Genomic DNA, 20,627 nt, shown 5'->3' with positions numbered 1-20,627 from the left:
CAAACAAGTTCAGAAAAAAAGTAAATGATCTTTCGTACTTCATTTTCCAATCGAACGGCATACCGAGAAAGAAAGAGAGAGTAAAAGAAGAAAAAATGTCATAGCTGTCCAAGAAAACAAAATTTAATATAATAAAATATTTTTTTTTTATTGTTGTAAAGAATTAATGTGACATCCACTAAGGAAGAAAGATTACCACTCACAATAAATCATTATGCTCATAATAGAACAAAAATTGGACAACATAGATGGCTAAAACATGATAGCTGAGATCAGAGACACAATAACTTTACCTCTGAGACAAGCCCATCATTATTATACAAAAGCAACAGAGCAGCAGCACTGAGACAAGACCATTATTATACCTCTGGTTAGAAGAAAGACTAGAAGCAAACGTTTAGAGCATCAAATGTGATGGCGGTGGGTGATGTCGGTGCCGGTGCTTAGCGAGCGAGAATGACTTCTCCACGTACGGAATGGTTGGTGAAGGGCTCACTTGCATGAACATGTAGTTACCTGCAAAGAGTTCCCCCAGATAAGGCCTTCCCTCCTTCAACCTCGTGAGCACCTTGGCCACTGACACCCTCACTGCAACCCCCACTACGGTGGCCTTACTCAGGAACTTCCTCAGCCCGGCCACCCGGACCCTCGGCTTTCGCCACCTCCCACTTCTGTTCAGCCTCAGCCAGCCGTGCCGCCTCCTCTTGAACACCACCGCCATCTCTTTGGATCCGCGACTGATTTCATCCTCTTCTGTCTCTGGAGGAAGCTTATTTAGCCTCAGGTAACGAGGCTTGTGGCAGCTGCAAGCCATCAAGCTCCACTGCCGGGTTGGATGGGGTGAGGTGAGAAGGAGGAGTTCAGCTCCCAGTCGATGAGAAACCTCGGATTCCTTCTCTCTCATAAAGAGGGTTTTAAAGGAGTTGGATAGATGATGTTAAGGCTGTTTAATGCATGGCTGGAGGGAGTAGGGTGGAGATGGTGGAGAGATGAGGATGTAGGATAGGAAAAGGGTTGATGGAGTTCATCAGGTTGTTGCAAAAGGTAAACATATAATGACTCTGACAATAATCTCTCTTGCATTGGAGGTGGGGGCAGTAAATGTCACCATCAATATCCCCTGTACCAGTCTCATCTCTGCCTCTGTGCTTCATAAGAAACTACAGCTCTGGGAACTTGGACACAAGTTAAATTTGCTTTTCATTTCTTTAGAACCCAACCTTTAAGAGATCTTTAAGAGTTGGTGGAATAATCTCACCTGTGAGAGGGGTTATTGGCTGTAATCTTCAGTTTCAATGACAGACAGCTCCTGTTGTAGATGGACAATTGGTTAGTGAACAATATATGCATTGTAAAGTTTCAGGATTTTTCCAAAATGGCCATATTATTATGATCTCTAACCTAATATTATGTGATTACACCCAATTAATTCAAAACTGGCCCAACCAATTTAATTGTAGGTTTTATTACTTATAATCATGTCGAATTTTGACCTAAATTATTACCCATAATTAGGACAAAAATCATGCACATAACAGTAATATAATCTAAGGCACCTTTAGTCTGAACCATTTGATGATCACAGTTTAATGAAATTATGATTTAATTGCATAAAATTGGTGACTCTGCTCTATATCATTATATGATCAATTGGATCCATAATTGTGATTCCTTACTAAATTTTCCTAATTTCATCCTTGAATGTGATTGATTTATCAACCTAAGATCACCTACACCAAAATTTTGATGCTTTTCTTCCCCTTCAAGTGTTTAAGCTGGCTTAGCGATCAAAATATCTTATGTCACAAACAAAGGAGAAATCTCTAATCTGGAAGTGTGTGGAGTTCTTCTTATGGAATTACAAGTTATCCTAATGACATGTTATCCTTCTCCGACCCCTCTCTTCTTCTTCTCCTTCTTCTCATCTCTCCTATACCTTTTTATCCATCATGCTCATAAGTTATCCAAATGACATGTTATCCTTCTCCTACCCTCTCTTCTTCTTCTTCTTCTTCTCATCTCTCCTAGAACTTTTTATCCATCATGCTCAGCTACACAACTTCATGCAAGTATCTATTTGATTTCACAAAGCCTGTGACAAAGTATGCAATTTTTTATGTATGTGTATTAATCGCCATACATTATTAAGTCCTATAACACATTTTGGAGGCATTTGAATCAGAAACCAGTATGTGCAAGCAATCAGCTAACTCTGACTCAACATATTGCATCAAGGCTTCCACATTATTGCATGAATAGGCAACTATTGATGGATGAAATTAAATTGCAAGTTCCTCTTTCCAAGTTTGTCTTGCTCGACCAATACAAAGAAAGTGAATGCAGACAGGGAATGAGATTGACGTACTTGCTCAGAGAATCTCATGTGGGCAACCATTACTGCTTTAATACAGTATGAGAAGAACTTTTCTTTGCTTCCGTGTTCGCAACAGCACTAACCTGAATTCATTTGAAACACACATAAGAAAATTGGCAAAATATAAATAAATGGGTTAGTATTACTATCACAAAAGAATGAAAATTTACAACGAATACTAGATTAAACAGTCATCTTTCGAAAACTCACTTATGAAAAGGTCTGTATATTTCAACATATACCAAGAGCTCATTCTTTAGAGGAAGACCACATCAACAGTATCAACTCATATATCTTTTTACTGACAAACTTCTCATAAGCCCAGAACAAACCACATGATATCATCAGAGTTTTATGGACAAGTGAAAAACATGAGAGTGTGAACTTGAAATTAGTATAGAAGTCAAAAAAAAAAAAAAATCAAAAGCAAGTAAAGCATGGAAGTACTCAGAGAAGATATAGTTGCCAATTACCAAGCAACTCCAAATAAATTTCCAAATTTTAGAAACCTAAACATTTCAACTAACAAAACTAAACCTAATCTAATCCAATTACCTTTCCACATATAGTAAAAAATGAAAAAAAAAGGACTTGATTTTATTAAATCAACCAAAAACATTCTCAAACATGACAATACCTTGGCTTAATATAACCTGCTACGAGTGACTGCATTAATGTGTAAGATAACTAAACTCGTCTCTGTGAATATATCTGATGTCAAGCTGATTCCAATTAGACTTGCAGATTTTGTATCCGTTTACAAATTGGACTTGGGCTCAACTGAAAATGATCAAGCTACACCTGTACAAGTTGTGTTTCTACGTTCATCTAATCATCTCGGCTTGCATCAACTATCCATTTTTTCTTTGTCTGTTTCCCTGATAAATGAAATGCTAGAGCTAAAAAAGTTACCTTTGAAGAATGCAACCAAACAGGTTGTGACTATAGTAGCAAGTTAGTAAAAAGACAGAAGAACAAGTAATTCATGAATGGCATTACTTCTGACAGCATATTTATTGCTAATAGAAGGACAACTGTTGAAGCCAAACTCCATCCATGTGCTCCTTCCTTCTTAAAAATCGACGACCAACTATTTAAGATGTTTCTAGTTCACAAGAATCTAGAATCTTATTTCGGTTCTTTCTCAGTTGCAAACTCTGAATTCTTCTTGTCTATATAGACAAACAAGGCTTCGAGAAGGGATGTCCTACATCACTGTCTTCTTAAATCTTCACCCTTTTCCCTCTTCTACAAAGGCCATATCACACTCTGTGATCCTCTTTCCTTTTTTTAATGCTAGAACGAAAAGACTAGTGCAATTGGCAGCTAACACCACAACTGACAACCTTCTTCATGGTGTAGGCAGAATAAAGTATACAGGTGTGCATTTACATGCAAGGATAACTAATATATAGTAGCAAGATAATTCAGGGCTTCATCCATGTTCTTAAGGTTTCAGAACCAGCAAATGATCATAACAAACCAAAACCATGATTTGAGAACCACAAAGGGGAAAAGGTCCATGTTAAGAACCAAAGAAAAGGAAGATGAAACGAGGATCAATTCAGAAAGAAGAGCCTGATTGAGAATCACAACCGAATTAAACCAAAAGAAAAATATCAGATCATAAAGAAATATTACAAACAAATCAAACAAAATAAGAAGAGAAATAAATCAACCCAGAAAGAGAAAACAAGAGAAGGAAACACCTGAGTGACAATCAAACAACAAAAACAACGAAAGATCAAATGCGGGAAACTAAATATTTGTGTCTGACAGGAGCCATGCAAATATTTTCTATATCATTTCAATTTAATTGGATGTTTCCAAGAAAACATTTCGATATCTTGTCGACTCCTACGTAGAGCAAGTTATCAAATAGATCGTGAGTGGGATTATTTTCCTAACCGCCACCATCTTTAAACCCTGGTTTAGCCCAGCCTGACTTGTGACGGGCCTTTGCATGTCTCTTAGGTCTGGCCCAGTGATGTGCCAACTAAAAGTTAATACCCAAAATCTAATATTCCTCGCGTCTATTATTCTAATATTCCGTTCCTCCATTAACAGTAGGAAATGTAGTTCTAGATTCCAACCTGCCCATTTATTTGTCCTTGTGATTGACCTTGATAATAGGGAAGCACAATATTTGCCCAATTTTTAAAATTTTCACATAACACAACTTTAGCATTGTTCCTTTAGAAAAGAATATTATTCATATTAATTACCCATAATGTTTTAGTGTTACTAACACTATACGCTAATGCAAAAGATGTCATATGAACTGTACCAAGCTTGTCTTACACCCTTTTTTCTAAACATTCATTCAAACACCTCCACGGTCCACAAAGAATTTCGTATTCTTTAATAGAATTGTGTTGGAGGAGTAACAGGATGAGAGAGCATATATGGGACACAAGTCCTCTTGTTAATGAAAATGCCAGTTGAAGAACTAATAGATGAACTCCAAGTATCTATTTAGACAGATATCTAACACGATAGGCTTTACTACTTCAAATGCTTGGGTTATTTGGTGAACAGCTCCATCTTTTCTCATTAGCTATTTCATCCATTTATTTTGTCCCCTGTAGGACACAAAACTCCATCACTATCAAACACACAAATGAGATGGGCATCTCGAGTATATGGATTCTTCGAAATTAATACCAATGTGGCTTATTCCATAACTATATGAGAATTATTATAAGGGATCATAATGGCATCGCCTTCCAAATTTCTACTTGTTTCTCATTTACTTCACATTGGTGAGAGGATCTTCGTAAGGTACTCTGTAGTACATGAATCCAATTAGTTCCACAAAATTAGATATATAATATGAAGCGCAGGTGAGGATGAATGTGAAGCAATAGATATGGGGTCGTTCATGTTGCTGAATAATTCCTAAGGTCAGTGACAAAGAGAAGCAACTCCATGTTTCCGGGGTTTGTTTGCTCAACAATAATTGGGCAAAACAAAGGCAAAGAATAAGTGTGATCCTATTGGTAACTATGAACAATCTGCTGATAGTAAAGGAAACTATTCACGATCGAGGATCATGAATGGATAGCAGCTACCCCAATGTACCCTAGGACTCAACTGGCAAGAAAAATTAACACTTCAAAACATCATGCTCCATTAAGTTTCTTTTTTGAAAATGCACAATTCATATTTTTATAGATCAGTTGCAAAGCCATGACTCGGTCATAAAGTACCAAAACCAAAAATCTCTCAGACATAAAAAGTAAATCTGAAATATAGAATAAATAATATCTTAGAATCAGGCTCTGAAGACCAATATATTTTTCTTCTCAGCTACAAAAGCAGAAAGAACATGAGGACATGTTATTGAGGATAAAGGAAGCAAGAGTAATTTTGCTATTCAAATAAAAATCGTTGTCTTTACAATGCATCACGCACTAATGAAAGAACATTTATGAACAGCTTAATTTAGAACCACCTGTATTCATTCAGTCCCATTAGATAAACACAGGAAATAAACAATGACAGCTTCACCTAAAGCAAATGTTGCTTTGTTACATTGCAAGAACAGTTTTCATGGTGAACAAGAAGGTTTAGGAGGCAAGCCACCTATATATACTTTCACTGCATGTAAAATACACGAAAATATACTTATCCACATGGTCAGTGTCTATAATTAGAGAGAAAACTGATGCAAGCAATGCAGCGTAGCAGGTTCAACATTCTGTACAAAGAAAAGTCCAGACATGATTTTCAATAATTCTGTCAAACTGGTACCTACTGCTAATAATCATAATGAACTTCAGGACATTTATATTTAGTTGCATTTTTCCAAGCAACTTATGTAAAGCAAGTAGTTGGTTTACTGTCACTAATGGAGTTTACACATCATCAACCTTGGTCCATTCCTCTTCTCCAGCATTTCCCTTAGTGCAGAACTTACTTCTAGACCCATTCCAGGTTGCTTCTCTAATTGAATTTATTAAAAGCTGTAATTGCAACAGCAATAGAAAGGCATCATCTCAAGTTCAAGTCACATGCCAGCATGTTATTGTGGGAGAAATCCCAGTCTCTTCATAGTAAGTAAACTACAAGATCAAAACACATTTGCCAAAAAATATGCAGCGAGACAAGCAGGAAATTCAACACACTTTAGTATTAGGTTATAACAAATCGAAAGTGAGTACTGCTCAGCTGCTGAAGGGTCGTATCTAGTTAAAATTAAACAATGATGCCCATATGCTAGAAAATCCGAATACCGAAACACCTAATATTAGAATGAAAAAGTGCAAGTGGCCAAGGCAAATAACAAGAATCAATTGATGTGTTTCATGTATTAAATATATATTGGACGCATTCATGATAAATGGAACTGTGTGCATTACTACCCAGAATTTGATCAGTATATATATTTTATTTTCACTGCTGAATTCATCACAATGGTGTGTGATTCGAAAGGGGATGGCTAGTTTAGAGTAGAGTTCTATCTTGTGTTGAATATTTATAGTCCATGGTTGAGCAAAGAAAGACTAAAAAATGGAGGTGATATCCAGAAGCCAAATAAGTTGGAAGAGTAAAGCGTCAGCCACCACAATCGATAAGCTTCTTCATTCTGTTAGGCAAAAAATGCAACGTAAATAGACAACTAACAGCAAATTTGAGATTCCATCCATGTTCTTAGGGTTTCAGAACTTGAAACTGATCTAAACAAACCAAACAAAAGAACCAAAAGAGATCGAATTAGGAACGAGAAACCTATTAAGAACAACACAGGGGAAAAACCTAATGAGAACACAAAGGGATGGAAAAGAAAAAGGAGATCGGTTCAGAAAGAAGAACCTGATTGAGAGACACAATCAAATCAAACCAAATAAAAATGAAAACGAAGAAGAGAGAGAACCGACAGGGCAAGAGAGAGAATAAATTGGACAAGATCTAGATTTATGCATGAAAAACCAACTAATTTAACGAGCGAGTTCATGGAATCCATACATATTCTTCGGGTGTGAGAACCTGAAACGTATCAAACAAACCAAACAAGAGAGTTCGAATCAGAAGGATAAACCCGATCGAAAACCACCCTACGCAAACGAGAAAAGGAAAAGGAAGGGAGACCCTATCAGAAACAAACTCCTGATTGAAAGCCATAAACAAATCAAACAAAGACAAGGACAAAGATCCAAGTAATCACAGAGCAAACAAATCATTCCTGAAACAAAAAACACACAGAAATCAAAGAACCACGGAGCCCAGAGATCAAATGACAAAAAAATTTGGACCATTTCTCGATTTGTGCGTGTCATCCTTGCGCAGGGGCCATGCTAATCTTCTCTGTATCGTTCCAATTTTATCGGATGTCTCCGAAGAGACAATCGTTCGCCTGATCATTGCCTATATAGAGTACCTGATTAATGAACAATTAATCGATGTGGGACTATATATTGAACGCCGCTTGAAAATTGGGCCGTATTTCGTCGTGTCAAAGCCCAACTTTAGTTGCTCGCTTTGGAGCAGGTCGGCCTGACCCAGTATTCTAGACAAGGAAACAATAAATCCCGGCCACGTCCATGAATCATATATATATATATATATATATATATATATATATATATATATATATATATTTATATATTTATATATGCGCAAAACTCAAAAGCTTGTACAAATGGCGTTGTAATTTATAATATGGAAACTTCAAATAAGATCAATACCCATAAAGAAATTATTATATATTTCTATAAATTCATAGAGTTTTGCGTTTTTGTGCTTTTAGAGTTTGTCTTTTAATGAAAGTATCAGAGAGACTTTAAGATATTTAAATTTTAATATTTTGAAAATCATTGGTAATCATGGTTGAGTATAGATAACCAGAGTTCAGTTTAACTCACATAAAGGACCGAGAAGGAATTCTAAGAACTGCATCACATCAGTAAAAGCAAAGAATAGATGACGACCAAATGTCTAACAGTTGCAAAATTAATGAAAGGTGAAATTAGTGGGAGGAGATCAAAGCCTCTGTCTGATTCATGATGAAAATGATTGATTCCACCAAAATTAGCTAACCAATGCAAAGCATAGTTTCCTTCCTGATAAATGTGTGATGCCCTATGATCCACAAACAGATAACAAGTATTGTCGAATTGAAGCGCAAGTTATGAAAGAGGAGGCATCACGGCCTACTTAAGACATGCAATAACAATGGATGATTCGGGCAACACTTTGAACAGCTTTAACTTCAGAATTTGTTAGGCATGTACTGAAATGAATTGACCAACCATCTACGATCTGGGCCCCAGATCAAAGGTGCAAGCAGAAAACAAAAATAAATGCAACTTCAATAAAACACTCATTCGCAATATTTTTTTCTATTCTTCAAAACTGTGTAATAGCACAGCTAAAGCATAGAACAAACTGTGTAATAGCACCCAATAAATTTGGTACAAGAACAAAAGATGTGGAAATGAGCAAACAATCACCATTTAATCAGAAGTTATAAAGCACAAAAACACCAGCCACTCCACTATTTGATGGGCAAACACATCTTTTTAAACAAGTAAATTCACTAGTTTTTCAAACGATTAAGCTGAGAAATACAACACAATATAACAAGGCCATGGATTAACAGAGATCAAAGCTACCCAGAATAACCAAACTTATTTAGTAGCAGAATGCTTACAGCAACTGGGTTCAACTAGAACTAGAATTAGAACTTGAAGAACGAAAAGGCCACAAGTATGACCATAGACTCCTGCGTGAACGTCCACTGTTTCTCAAACTACTACCTGGACTTTGATTACTCGATCTTGAACTGCTGCAACTGCCAGAACCCTGAGTTGGCATCTCACAACGGCAAACTGGACATGAGTTATGCTGTTCTAACCATGGGATGATGCACTCAGAGTGATAGAAATGCTTACATGGCATCTCTCGTGCCTCGGACCCTATTTCAAACCTCTCTTTACAAACGGGACAGTGTGAGTCTCCATGTAGATGCCTCTGGTTGATTTTTATGGTGGGCATGGCATTAATAGATGATTGTGAGGCAGGTGGTGGTCCGTGCCTGTTATTCTGCATCAGTTGTTCAATCAGTTCATCCAACCCTGGACCAACAAAATAGTCCGCCGTGCCAGTCCGTCGAACTCCAACACCATGATGCCCATCAAGGAGGACTTCCAATCCATGGTCCTCGAATGCATGAACTGGGATCTGTCCCCTAAAGAGCAACCAAGGTCCTGGTCCAAATTCCATGCCAAAACCTGAATTCATGTTGGCTCTTCTCATGATCCCACCGTGAGGTCTTCTTCCCGTCCTCCCCTCCCTCATCATAACAGAGATGGCCTCCATCATATTAATCCATGGTTCATGAACAGCATCAGGATCCATCCCAACAAAGTGGCTCATGGTGTCCTCCATCTCATCAAGCTCCATCACAAAACCAGAATCACAATTGGGACAGAGCATGTCCCTCTCACGAGGTCGGACTCTTTGCCTGCACTGGTAACACCAGTGCGTGCTCCTGTTGTTTGACATCCTTCGCTCTCTTCTACTTCAACCTATCACTAGTATCTAAACCAAGATCTGCAAGAAACTCAAGCAATTCCCAACAAAATCTTCACTTCAATTTGAACAGAATTGTGAATTAAAAATAACCTCATGCATAGCATCAATCAACAGCACACTGAGATTGAGTTAATATTATATGCTTTTCTTTCAGTTGTGTGCATAAAGAAATATGACAAGTAGATTCCTTAATTTCATCCAGAATTACTTGCCTTCATTTACCAAGGAGAAAACTAGTTGCTTTTATCAGAAATCAATGCACTGCCAAATCATAATAGTGTTGAAAGCTAGTCACAATTAACACTCCGGAGATTACATAAATTTGTTAACCCATCGTATTTGGCATAATTTACACATCAAAGGAGCTACTATTTCCAATGGAAAACACAAGACAGAAGATTAACAAAGCTTCTGAACTCGTAATATATTACATAGAAAAATCATGGGTAAACGGCATTTTGACATATTATTTAACCAGCATATTCCAACTTCAATTGCCAACAAAGCAATAAAATCAAGTGTAATAATAAAATTAAACCAGAGATAGGAAGACATACTCTTGCTAAGCCATCAATCATCAAGATCAATCCAGCTACTACTCCCAAAATAACCAACAAAGGCTTAAGGGTCACAAAAATCTATCTACCCCAAACGCTACATAATAACAACCCTAGATCATGATTTTCCAACATGAACATACTAGCATCTCTAATCACCCAATCTTTGGTTCCTCATCTACTTATTAACAGAAGCGTAGCAGTAATTTTAAAAAAGTGTTAAATCACAGAAATATCAATTTAAAGATCATGAGAAAGGGCGTATCATTATACCAGCACATACCAACTTCAATTGCCAACAACAAAAAAAATGAACTATAACATTAAAACTAAACCAAAAGGGGAGGACATACTCTTGCTATATCATTAATTATCAATTGCAATCCAGCTACTTCTCCCAAAATAACCAAAAAATACTAGGGGTAACAAAAAGCCCTCTACTTGCAAAGCTAAATAAAAATTAAAGAAAAGAAACCCTAGATCAAGATTTGGCAACATGAACATGCTAGCAGCTCTAATCATCCGATCATACTTCAGTTCCTTGTCTATTTCCGAACATAAAACTCGCTCACCAAATCAAAGCAGCAAGACAATTAACAAAAGAAAAGATTTGCGGGAAGCCAAGGCGAGCTCTTTTACCTGACAACAGGAACCATACAACAAAATACAAGTAACCAAGGGGAATAAATTAAGATCTATTGTACCTTAAGCCACGGGAAGAGAAGAAAAAAAGAGAAATCCACACAAAGAGAGATCAGATTGTGAGAACAACGACGATTGACTTGACTCCCATCACTGACAACGTCGAGGAAAGGGAGGGATGGCTCGCTCTCCGCTACCCATTCTTCCCATGGGGGACGCGAAACCGATCGTCAATCGGCGAACGGTTAGATATAGACTCGGTCCTCAATCGTCTCGTTCCAGCCGTTCAATGAACAATCAAAGAGATCAGCGCCGTCCGTTCGATGATGGACGCGACCGATCCCTTAGGTTGTTCTCTTTGATTGTCCGACGCAACCAAGTGGGTCGTTGTTTAACTACTGCAGAGAAGGATGGCAGTATCGTCAGTTAATGATCCAAGACTGTTATCAGGACCGTCCATTTGATCAATGCCCGTGGATCCATGATGTGATCAATAATTTGAATGCCAACTTTTCTTTGAAGTCGAATCTAAATCTGATTTGGGTATTTATTCTCGGGATCGGATTAATTCTGAATCGAATAAATAATATTTAAATAAATATTATATATCCAGGTAATAAGAAAAAATATCCAAGTTATTGAATTTGGGAATCAATAAAAAACGTATAATACTGATAAATATTGATGTAAATTTCTACAATTTCTTCTTGTTTCTTGTTTCGATTAGCCTCTCCCTACCCCAACATGTGTTGCTATTTTTTTCTTTTTAATATTAATCGTATTTACCCACATATGGATTTACTATAAATCCTCTGAGTTTGTGCTAAGTAATATAATAAATAATTAATATATCATTTTTTACCTATTTAAAAAGCTAATATATAGCGACCTCACAAGCTTAAATTAAGGTAGATGAAAATATCTATTTTGGTTTTTTCATTCAAAAATAAGGAAAAAAAGAATATAATTAGAATTAGGTTAAGCTTGACTCAAGTTTAAATTTACAAGATCAAACTAGGTTTAGGTTCATAAACTTGATGTTTGCTTTGATTGACCTACCAAGGTTCAAAATTTTAAGATTTTTTTCATAAATGATCCTTCTCTAATATGTAATCTTTTAACTGAATATAAGACTTAAACTCGATTTCTTAACTAGATGTGTTGTGATCCAATAACTTATTTTGTTACCTCCTAAACTAACATTGTCTGATTTCTCTTACTTGAACTTCTTATTATTATGTTTAATTACTAACTTAGTCGAGCTTGGACCACTAATAAAAAATATTTAAACTCGTGTTACCAGACAATCGAATTAAATCAATCAAAATATTTGCCTACTTTCATCATGGAACTAAATCGAAATATTACAACATATATTATTTTTTTCTTCCATCTTGGAACTAAATCAAAGTGTTACAACATGTGTCGATGTTATCTATCCTCTAGTATTGGAGTTTTAATGGTATCAATTCCCATCTGAATTCCTTTATTTAAAAATCAAATACCTTTCTTAAAGGTTAGTAGGTTAAGCTTATTTTTCATTCTTAATACTGAAAGTCTGAAATATTTGATTTCTGATGTATAAATATCATCGTAATTTTTTCCAAAAAAGATGTCAGAAGAGGAAGAATGAAAGAAAAAAAGATAATCCATGCACATTTTTAATCTCAATTATTTATTTGTTTAAAATAATATAATTACTATATTGGAGGATTTGGGTCACTTAAAAGTATTCTTAAATTAACATATTAAATATATAAATTATTCATATTATCGATCTGTACTAATATATCAATCAATTATCGACACATACATATTGAATCATATCGAATGTATTGATACGTAATACAATGAAATATATCGATGTATATTATTAGATCGGTACATACGGTGGTATGATATGATACGATACATATGACAGTCTTTATTATCTACATTACATGCTGTTAATAAAATGAGAAAAATCGGTTCGAGCATCTGCTTAGGAGATTTCTGAAAGCGACGACGCTTCTCTTTTTCTTTTGGCGGCATTATTGATGGCTTGCGGGCTCTGCCTGATCACGCACAGCACCTTCTGATCCTGCAACATATATGGATCAGCAATAGAGAAAGAGGACGCAAGCTACACGGAGACGAAGAATCAGTCAGTAGGAGCTGAAGGCGATCACCTTTGTGCCGTTCTTATCATAGGGTGGAGCACAGAGTAAGTACTCGTCCATGACGAATCCGGTGCACTTCTTGACTTTGCCGAGGTAAAAGGACAGGTTGCGTTTGTGCCCCACGGTGACCTCATCTCCGTTGTCGCAGACGACGTTGACGGGCGTGCCTGTCTTGCTGGTGTTGAGCATCCAGGTTCCGTTTCCGGCCTGGCGTTGCACCCGCAAGCCGGAGCTGGAGGTCCTGAGGGTGGTGAAGAAGTAGGCCCTCTCCCGGCCGAGGAGGAGCGCCTCCGGCTCCTGGGAGTAGACGTCGGCTTCCTCGACGGCGTTGCAGGAGAGAGGCATGTGGTGGATCCACTCGCAGAGGTAGACGACAAGCTCTTGGTCGTTGGGTTGGAAGGTGAAGCCTGGGGGAAGCATGGTGGCTCGATGCTGCTCTCTATGAGTTCGGAGAGACGTCCGCAAGAGAGCGAGCGGACTTCGTTACTGTATATGTAGACATCACTAGGGTTTCCGAAGACGGGGAGGATTCCGACCTGATATGGTTTCCTGTTCCGATCATTACGGATATGGTTTCCTGTTCTGATCACAACCCGCAAGCGACCAAGTGTTGTTACATGGGTGAGATAAATCAACGGAGATTAAATCCGCCACGTGTAACATTTTAATAGGGGACGTTTCCGCCGTATATTTGTGATGCGCCTCATTGGTGATCGGATTCCGAAATCGGAGAGGAGAAAAGGACGGGGAAGCCATGGAGGACAGGACGGGCAGAGGCCGAGGATTAGGGCTTCGGCCGGCGAGGAAAGCCCTAGATCCTTCGTCTTCCATATGGAAACCCATGAGATCTTGTCCCGCCAGGGATCCTAAACAAACCTCCGCTGAAGCATTCCGGGAAAGGAGTAATCCCCACCTTGATGACGACGACAATCTCCGGTCGCCAAATTCCCCCTACTTGGTCGGGACCTGCCCCGATATGTGCCCAGGTGCGGCTCAGTCCACCTTATCTGTTGCTCGATTTATTGTTGGATTTGAAGCCACCTTTTGTTTCGCCGAGGGTTTGAATCGAATAGTTGAAATTTTTTAGCCTGTTGCTATTGTAGCGAAGGAGAGAGCTCAGCGCGAGATGCTCAGAGATTTGTCAGTGTTTGAGAGATTGAATGGAAATCCTGCAAGAACTTCTCCCCATCTTGCTGTGAAGAAGGTAAAGATTAGAATCTGCTGTATATTTCATTTGCAGTTTTGTAACAAGTGAAAACTACAAACGATTATTAGAAAGTGGTTCGGCTTTCTAACTTTAATATTGTTAGAAATTTTGAACTTGTCTCGACTATCTTCTTTGCAGATCTTAGGAGATGAATTGTGATATAATTATGAAGATGTTGATAGTGAAATTTAGAAATTTTGAAGTAACCTTTTGATAGATATTTTTCACTAAATCTCAACATGTAGTGACTTCTAAGCATTGTTCTCTCTTGTACCATAGTATCTTTGACATCTTTGTGTGTACAGCTTACACTATAAAATCAGTGTATATAACTATCGGGATCTTCGTAATCTATGTAATGAGTCTATTTGCTGTTTTCATTGTTGCCAAGCACAGCAATCTATTTATTCACATGACTCAGTTCAGCATATTAGGCTTTTAGATGAAATTGCAACCTTTTCTTTCTCCTAAATCTGATAATTTTTTGTAATCTAACTTTTAGTCTCTTGTAGATATCTTTGACCATTTTTATTATTTTAGTTTTGCAGAACTATCTCCACTGTAGACATACAGGAATCAGATATACGGTCTCCTCCAGTGTTACAAAGAACATTGAAACATCTTATAAACTTGGTGAACTCTGAAGAGCATCCATTTGAAGTTGTTCATGACTTTGTTTTTGATAGAACAAGGTCCATTCGACAAGATCTCAGTATGCAGAACATTATTGATGACCAAGCAATTTCTATGTATGAGGAAATGGTACAAGTTCATTACAACATGCATGTACTTATAGTTGCAGGGTTAATATTTGAAATCTCTCATGCATTTGCCAATTTCTTCTGTTGTTTCCAAGGGTTTTTGGTGAAGCACTGCTATTAATCTTGAATCTTCAGTTCTGTTGGTCATTGGTGAAGATACCGAATATAAATACTATTTATCTGGCCATTGATTTACAAATTTCGTTCTGGTTATTTAAACAAACATGTTAACAATATAGGTCCTATAAAAAAGTGGACTAAGTTGATTTAAATTAATTCTAAATAAGCAGATGCTTTTCTGGCTGTTCTCAGAAACCATTCATTAGTCATTGCTAATCTGATAATGCTTTATCTGGAATAGCTAAATAGAACTTGTGAACTTCTTTAAAACCAGAAATTTGCCTTTTGAAGTTCTGCAATGTATGCCGTTAATAGAGAACATGATGCATTGTTATTTATGTCTCATTTGTTCTAATCAATAACTTTTCCATGTTTCCTTCTTGTACGAAACTAAGATTTACTGTGTTAGGATAATATGACTTATCAAAATACCAAGAAAATTTTTTTACATCTGTTTTCAACCTTACCTTTTTATCAGTGTTTCCTTCTTGGAATGCCATCTTTTTTGACTTGGAATTGATGACTTATTCGAGGTTTATTATCTACTAAAACTTTTCATGTCATCTTCTTTAAAGTCTTCCATTAAGCATATAAGGAATGTGCTGATCATTTGATATCCACAAAATTCTTTCAGGTCAAGTTTCATGTTGTGTCACACAATAGACTTGCCATGTGTTGGGGGAAGTCTGACTTATCTTCATTGTGCCACCTCAACATTGAGCAACTGATGAAATGCCTCCTTACTCTTTTCAAGTTGTACGATCTTAATAGATTATCGAGGTCACTACACACGAATGAAGCTGAGTTTTACTCATTTTTTGTACTTCTGCATCTAGGGGGTAAGATCCCAAAAATGGTCAGTTTCTGGCTTCTCCGTGTATATATCATTTCTTTTTCCATGTCAATGTTGCACTCATCAGAGTACAGGACCACTTCACTGCTGTTCTATTTGTTCAGCAGGGTGATTCACTTTCTTTATGGTATCGCCAACTATCTCTTCCAATTCTTCAATCAAAGAAAATGCACTTTGCGAGGGCTTTGATTAGGTAAACTTAGCTTAAAATTAGGTACAAGTCGTATTACTTTCTCATTAGATCTTCATTCTTATATTATTGATGCTCCCCTATGTTTCAGTAGCTTGATTGATGTGTTTCCTTTTCTTTTGATTAGAATTTTTACTCTTGTTCTGTTTTCCACTTTCTGATAGGTACTCTCAAATGGGCAACTACAAGCGTTTCTTTTGTAGCCTGGAAGCTGAAGCATCAGACCTGCAGTTGTGTCTTGTGGAACCTTTTCTCGATGAGGTTGTTTTCTTGTAATCCACTGTTTTTATAGGCCTTGCTGTTCTGCCATCTAGAGTTGTGTCTTTATCATTTACTCTCTATGGTTTGCAATAGACCACTTTAGCATGCACTAAAAAAATTATTGAAGTGCATAAACACTTTCCAGAATATCTCCTTTAATTAAAACATGGGAAAAGATATGTTTTTTGAGAAGTTATTTTCTTATTTTCAGCTTTATGTTTCTTTTCCAGAAGACCATCAAAGTACACACATAGGAAGAAGCAAAAGTATTATATTTCATTGCTCCATATTTCTTTTAGTTGCTACCTTATCTTTCAATTGTTCTCTTTTTATGATAAGGAGGCGAGCATTAGTGGTATGATAAAGTTGTGTTCCATTCCTATCTGGATATCTAGGGTTTAAGTTTCAGAATCTCTCTCCTTGTAAGAGTAAGGTTGCATATCCTTATTGGTGGGAGGCTTATGCCATGATAAGGTTACAAAATGACCCTTCTTGGGAAACCATTTCAAGATATTCAAACAAATAATATTTGAATATTTTTTCTTTCTAGAAATGCTGGTGAACTAAGGTTTATTATGCGAACATTGAAGACTTGGAATAAAACTTGTTGATTTAAATATTCTTATAATTGGTCAATTAGAAATTCATCAAATATGAAAAAGGAAAATTTCAGTTATTTTGCAAGTTACTTAAGTACAAGCCTTCCTCTATATTTCGAGTGCTTTGGCTTAAAAAAAGGAGTTTTATAAGATAGTTGTATGGCTAGTCATGTTTCATGAAGTAGAATGTTGGACAGTCAAGAAACTTATATACAAAAAAGGGTTAAATAGTTGGGATGAGAATGTCGAGATTCTTGAGGGGATGTGTGGAGTTAATAGAAAAGAATGAGGAATGTTTTTCTCTGTGAACAATTAGGTATCAAGAAAATCAAATGAGGATATAATGAAAGAATAGTCTAAGATGACATACATAGACAAATTGATTAGAACTATTGGTATGGGAAAAGGAGGGCTAATTACATATTATCTCTTGTACTTGGACCCTATTAGCTTCGCGGTCTCTGTACCTAAAAAAATTACATTGGAATCCCTATAATTATAAAAGTGAAACAGATAGTTTCATTTGTCCTAACGCTGTTAGCTACATTGACGGAAAACACAACATGTGACACCACGTGCTGGATCGACACGAAAATGATGGGCAAAAAGGTAATTTCAATATTATCGAGATGCCCTGCCACTTGGGCCACCTCTCGCTACGTCACTTGGATGCTCAAGGCGTGGTCATCGTCCTGCCTGGCTCCTGGCGTAGCGAGAGCGACTGCTATCGTGATGCTCAAGGCGTGGTCGTTGTCTTGCCTAGCTCATGGTGTGGCAAGAGTGCGACCCCTCCGTGCCACCAAGGTCATCCTTGAGCCCCTCCTTGTAGCCATGTAGCCTAGCTCTCGCTATGACGTCTTATTCTTGGTCCTCGTGATGTCACCTTCGGCGTCAGTGATGCCCATGTTGTCCTCCTCCGCACATTTGTCGCCTATGCTTGGTTCGGCATCGAGACTCGAATCGATGGCCAGGTTGTCTACCTCCTCTCGGCTTCCTTCCGCTTATCCCCTTACGTGACATTGCTCCCATGGCTCACCACCTCGCCGCTGGAGCTTACTGCCTTCGTCCTCTTCTAGGTGGCCCAACTTGTGCTACTATGGAAGGGGATGCATGACATCAAATCGCTACAGAAGCTAGGATGCCCAACGCTTGCTGACGAAAGGGGGAGAGCATCCTAACGCTGCTTCCGTAGCACTCTCCCTTTTGTCAGCAAGCATTAGGCATCCTGGCCTTCTGTAGCGATTTGATGCCATGCATCCCCTTCCACAGCAACACGAGCTGGGCCACTTAGAAGAGGATGAAGGCGATGAGCTCCAATGGCGAGCCACGAGAGTAGTGTCATGTAAAGGGACAAGCAAAGGGAAGTTGGAAGGAGGAATATGGCTTGGCTGCCGATCATGTGGGCGCCGCAGACACCTAAGGTGGCACTAATGTGATGTCGTAGCGGGTGCTAGGCTACACGACTGCGAGGAGGGGCCCGAGGAGGGTGACCTTGGTGGCGAGGAGGGGCCGCGCTCTTGTGACACCAGGAGCTTGGTGGGACGATGATCACACCCTGAGTATCTCGGTGGCAGTCGCTCTCACTATGCCAAGACCCAGGCAGGATGACCACGCCCTGAGCATCCCGACGACATAGTGAGAGGTGGACCAGGTGGTAGGGCATTCCGACAATATTAAAATTATCTTTTTACCCATCATTTTCATGCCAATCTAGCACGTGATGTGTTTCCCATAAATGTAGTCAACGACGTTATGGTAATTGGGGCTATTTGTTTTACTTTTAGAATTATAAGAATCTCAATGTAAATTTTTTAAGTATAGTAACCATGATGCTAATATGATCTAAGTACAGGAGGTAATATGTAATTAGTCCGAAAAAGAAAGAGTGATATTTGAGAAAAACTTTAATAGAAGCAATGATAATACGTATCAATGACTAAATTTAATTAAAGATATTCTTATATAGAGCTCAATGGTGTAAAAAGATTCATGTAGCGGACCTGGGTAGTTGGGGCATTTCAGCTAGTTGTTCACTTCATGGGAAATTACTTCAAGAGATTCAAGAAAATAGCATTTTAAAGTTTAATTAGGAATGTCAATGTAAGGTTAGTAATGATAGCTCTGAAGACTTAAGGTAAAACTTCATGACTTAAATATGCCTATGATTGGTTTTTTGTAACTTCAGTTTATTTTTCATTGGCAAGTTTTCTAATTACAGGAGAAGTTACAGTTTGCATACTTCTCTAATACAGATTCGTGCACAAGCAATCTCACATGTCAATTACAGTGGGTACAAGCTTCATCCTTACCCATTGATGCATCTATCAAAAATCCTGATGATCAAGGTACTTTGGTTGTTCTCCCATTGAATGTGATTGTTAAGTATAGCAAAAATAAGAATAATAGAAAATTGGTAAAGTTGGCTATTCAAAATTAATGTGACATCAAACACTACCATTAACCAGGAAAGGCGAAAATGGTAACCATTGTTTCAACTGCAGATCTAATGCTCTGTATTTTGATCATTTAGGAGTCTGAGCTGGAGGACCTGTGCCATGTTTGTGGCCTTGAAACAAGCATAGATGAAGCAGGAATGAAAGCATTACCTGTTAAACAAACAAAATTCAGTTTGCCTAAATCAGGATTTCGGAGCTATTGCCTTTCTGCTATTGATGATGTCAAGAGGTATGTCAGTCTTTTGATTAAAATATTTTCATGATAAGTACCAACGTTTAGATGCTGCCTTTGCTCCTATGCTGCCGTAACGACGCATGTAGCAAGTGTTCTATTTATCCGTTGCTTCTTTGTAAAGGCCAATAATGTGCGATGACGCGCCTCTGCCATTGCGCTAGACGCAATTCTACTTAACCAAACTGAGATAATTACTCATTGTAATAGTCTATCAATTCTTGGTATTATGTGTAGCGTCGACCCTACCTAAAAGACTTCTTTTTCCACTCTTAATTACCTTTTTGTTGTTTGCATGCATAACCAATCATGTTCATATGTTTCCACCAGGAGGAAGGATTTATGATTCAGAAAAAAAGGCTCTGGCAGTTATCAAGAGTTTTGGGTATGCTGAACATATATAAATCCATCCTTTCAGCTCTTTCTATTGGATTGAAGATTTGAAGCTTCAAAGAGAACATTTTGGTGTTACTGTACCTAAATATCAGTGTAATTGCTCATCACTTTTTAGAGTTTGACTGTAGTAAAGTGTAAGATTTCAAGAGGGAACCAAAATGTAACAATGAACGGGAAATTTCAAGTGATAAATGGTTGTGCTATTAGCAGCATTTATGTTATATAGGCCAAAATTCCAGCTAATCTATTTGCTTCCTAGCAATTTTACATAAAATGATAATATT

General features: G+C 37.7%; 3 protein-coding genes, 1 long non-coding RNA gene and 1 other non-coding gene across 9 annotated transcripts; 1 reads left to right on the top strand and 4 right to left on the bottom strand.

The window, feature by feature from the left end:
• Positions 1 to 129: 129 nt before the first annotated feature.
• On the bottom strand, positions 130 to 7,745 carry LOC135618968 (uncharacterized). The gene is made up of 2 exons (XR_010489253.1): positions 2,366 to 7,745; positions 130 to 1,309 (listed from the first exon to the last, which is right to left on the bottom strand). It is a non-coding gene; the product is annotated as an uncharacterized LOC135618968 (long non-coding RNA).
• Positions 7,618 to 7,720, bottom strand: LOC135621347 (U6 spliceosomal RNA). Its single transcript, XR_010490512.1, has one exon. It is a non-coding gene; the product is annotated as a U6 spliceosomal RNA (small nuclear RNA).
• A 1,128-nt stretch (positions 7,746 to 8,873) lies between the features above and the next one.
• On the bottom strand, positions 8,874 to 11,315 carry LOC135618967 (probable E3 ubiquitin-protein ligase RHC1A). 2 transcript variants are annotated; one of them, XM_065120474.1, is made up of 2 exons: positions 11,172 to 11,315; positions 8,874 to 9,928 (listed from the first exon to the last, which is right to left on the bottom strand). In XM_065120474.1, the coding sequence occupies exon 2, from the start codon at positions 9,878 to 9,880 to the stop codon at positions 9,038 to 9,040; it is 843 nt and encodes a 280-aa protein (XP_064976546.1). In that variant the 5' UTR covers positions 9,881 to 9,928; positions 11,172 to 11,315; the 3' UTR covers positions 8,874 to 9,037. The 2 variants fall into 2 exon arrangements, with proteins under 2 accessions (XP_064976546.1, XP_064976547.1); XM_065120475.1 differs by having other exon boundaries at positions 11,107 to 11,210.
• A 1,637-nt stretch (positions 11,316 to 12,952) lies between these two features.
• On the bottom strand, positions 12,953 to 13,715 carry LOC103994267 (NAC domain-containing protein 68-like). The gene is made up of 2 exons (XM_009414596.3): positions 13,278 to 13,715; positions 12,953 to 13,189 (listed from the first exon to the last, which is right to left on the bottom strand). The coding sequence occupies exons 1-2, from the start codon at positions 13,686 to 13,688 to the stop codon at positions 13,091 to 13,093; spliced, it is 510 nt and encodes a 169-aa protein (XP_009412871.2). The 5' UTR covers positions 13,689 to 13,715; the 3' UTR covers positions 12,953 to 13,090.
• A 177-nt stretch (positions 13,716 to 13,892) lies between these two features.
• On the top strand, positions 13,893 to 20,564 carry LOC103993397 (SAC3 family protein C). 4 transcript variants are annotated; one of them, XM_009413445.3, is made up of 9 exons: positions 13,893 to 14,254; positions 14,372 to 14,472; positions 15,016 to 15,237; positions 15,991 to 16,212; positions 16,317 to 16,402; positions 16,564 to 16,660; positions 19,512 to 19,604; positions 19,790 to 19,944; positions 20,278 to 20,564. In XM_009413445.3, exons 1-9 carry the CDS (start codon positions 14,023 to 14,025, stop codon positions 20,291 to 20,293), a joined length of 1,224 nt encoding a protein of 407 aa, XP_009411720.2. In that variant the 5' UTR covers positions 13,893 to 14,022; the 3' UTR covers positions 20,294 to 20,564. The 4 variants fall into 4 exon arrangements, with proteins under 4 accessions (XP_009411720.2, XP_018685105.2, XP_064976545.1 ...); XM_018829560.2 differs by having other exon boundaries at positions 16,314 to 16,402; XM_065120473.1 differs by having other exon boundaries at positions 14,038 to 14,254; positions 14,377 to 14,472; positions 16,314 to 16,402.
• The last annotated feature ends 63 nt before the right edge of the window (positions 20,565 to 20,627 follow it).

The sequence above is a fragment of the Musa acuminata genome, chromosome BXJ2-8, assembly GCF_036884655.1.
Source record: "Musa acuminata AAA Group cultivar baxijiao chromosome BXJ2-8, Cavendish_Baxijiao_AAA, whole genome shotgun sequence".
Classification (NCBI taxonomy): Eukaryota; Viridiplantae; Streptophyta; class Magnoliopsida; order Zingiberales; family Musaceae; genus Musa; species Musa acuminata.
The sequence above is the reverse complement of the archived record's forward strand: the minus strand, read 5'-3'. Positions and strand labels throughout refer to the sequence as shown.

Coding starts and splice junctions, on each gene's coding strand:
- LOC135618967 (XM_065120474.1), bottom strand. CDS start 9,880: ATGTCAAACAACAGGAGCACGCACTGGTGTTACCAGTGCAGGCAAAGA.
- LOC103994267 (XM_009414596.3), bottom strand. CDS start 13,688: ATGCTTCCCCCAGGCTTCACCTTCCAACCCAACGACCAAGAGCTTGTC. Junction 13,190..13,277: donor ATGATAAGAACGGCACAAAG/GTGATCGCCTTC, acceptor TATATGTTGCAG/GATCAGAAGGTGCTGTGCGT.
- LOC103993397 (XM_018829560.2), top strand. CDS start 14,023: ATGGAGGACAGGACGGGCAGAGGCCGAGGATTAGGGCTTCGGCCGGCG. Junction 14,255..14,371: donor CTGCCCCGATATGTGCCCAG/GTGCGGCTCAGT, acceptor TTGCTATTGTAG/CGAAGGAGAGAGCTCAGCGC. Junction 16,661..19,511: donor TGGAACCTTTTCTCGATGAG/GTTGTTTTCTTG, acceptor TCTCTAATACAG/ATTCGTGCACAAGCAATCTC.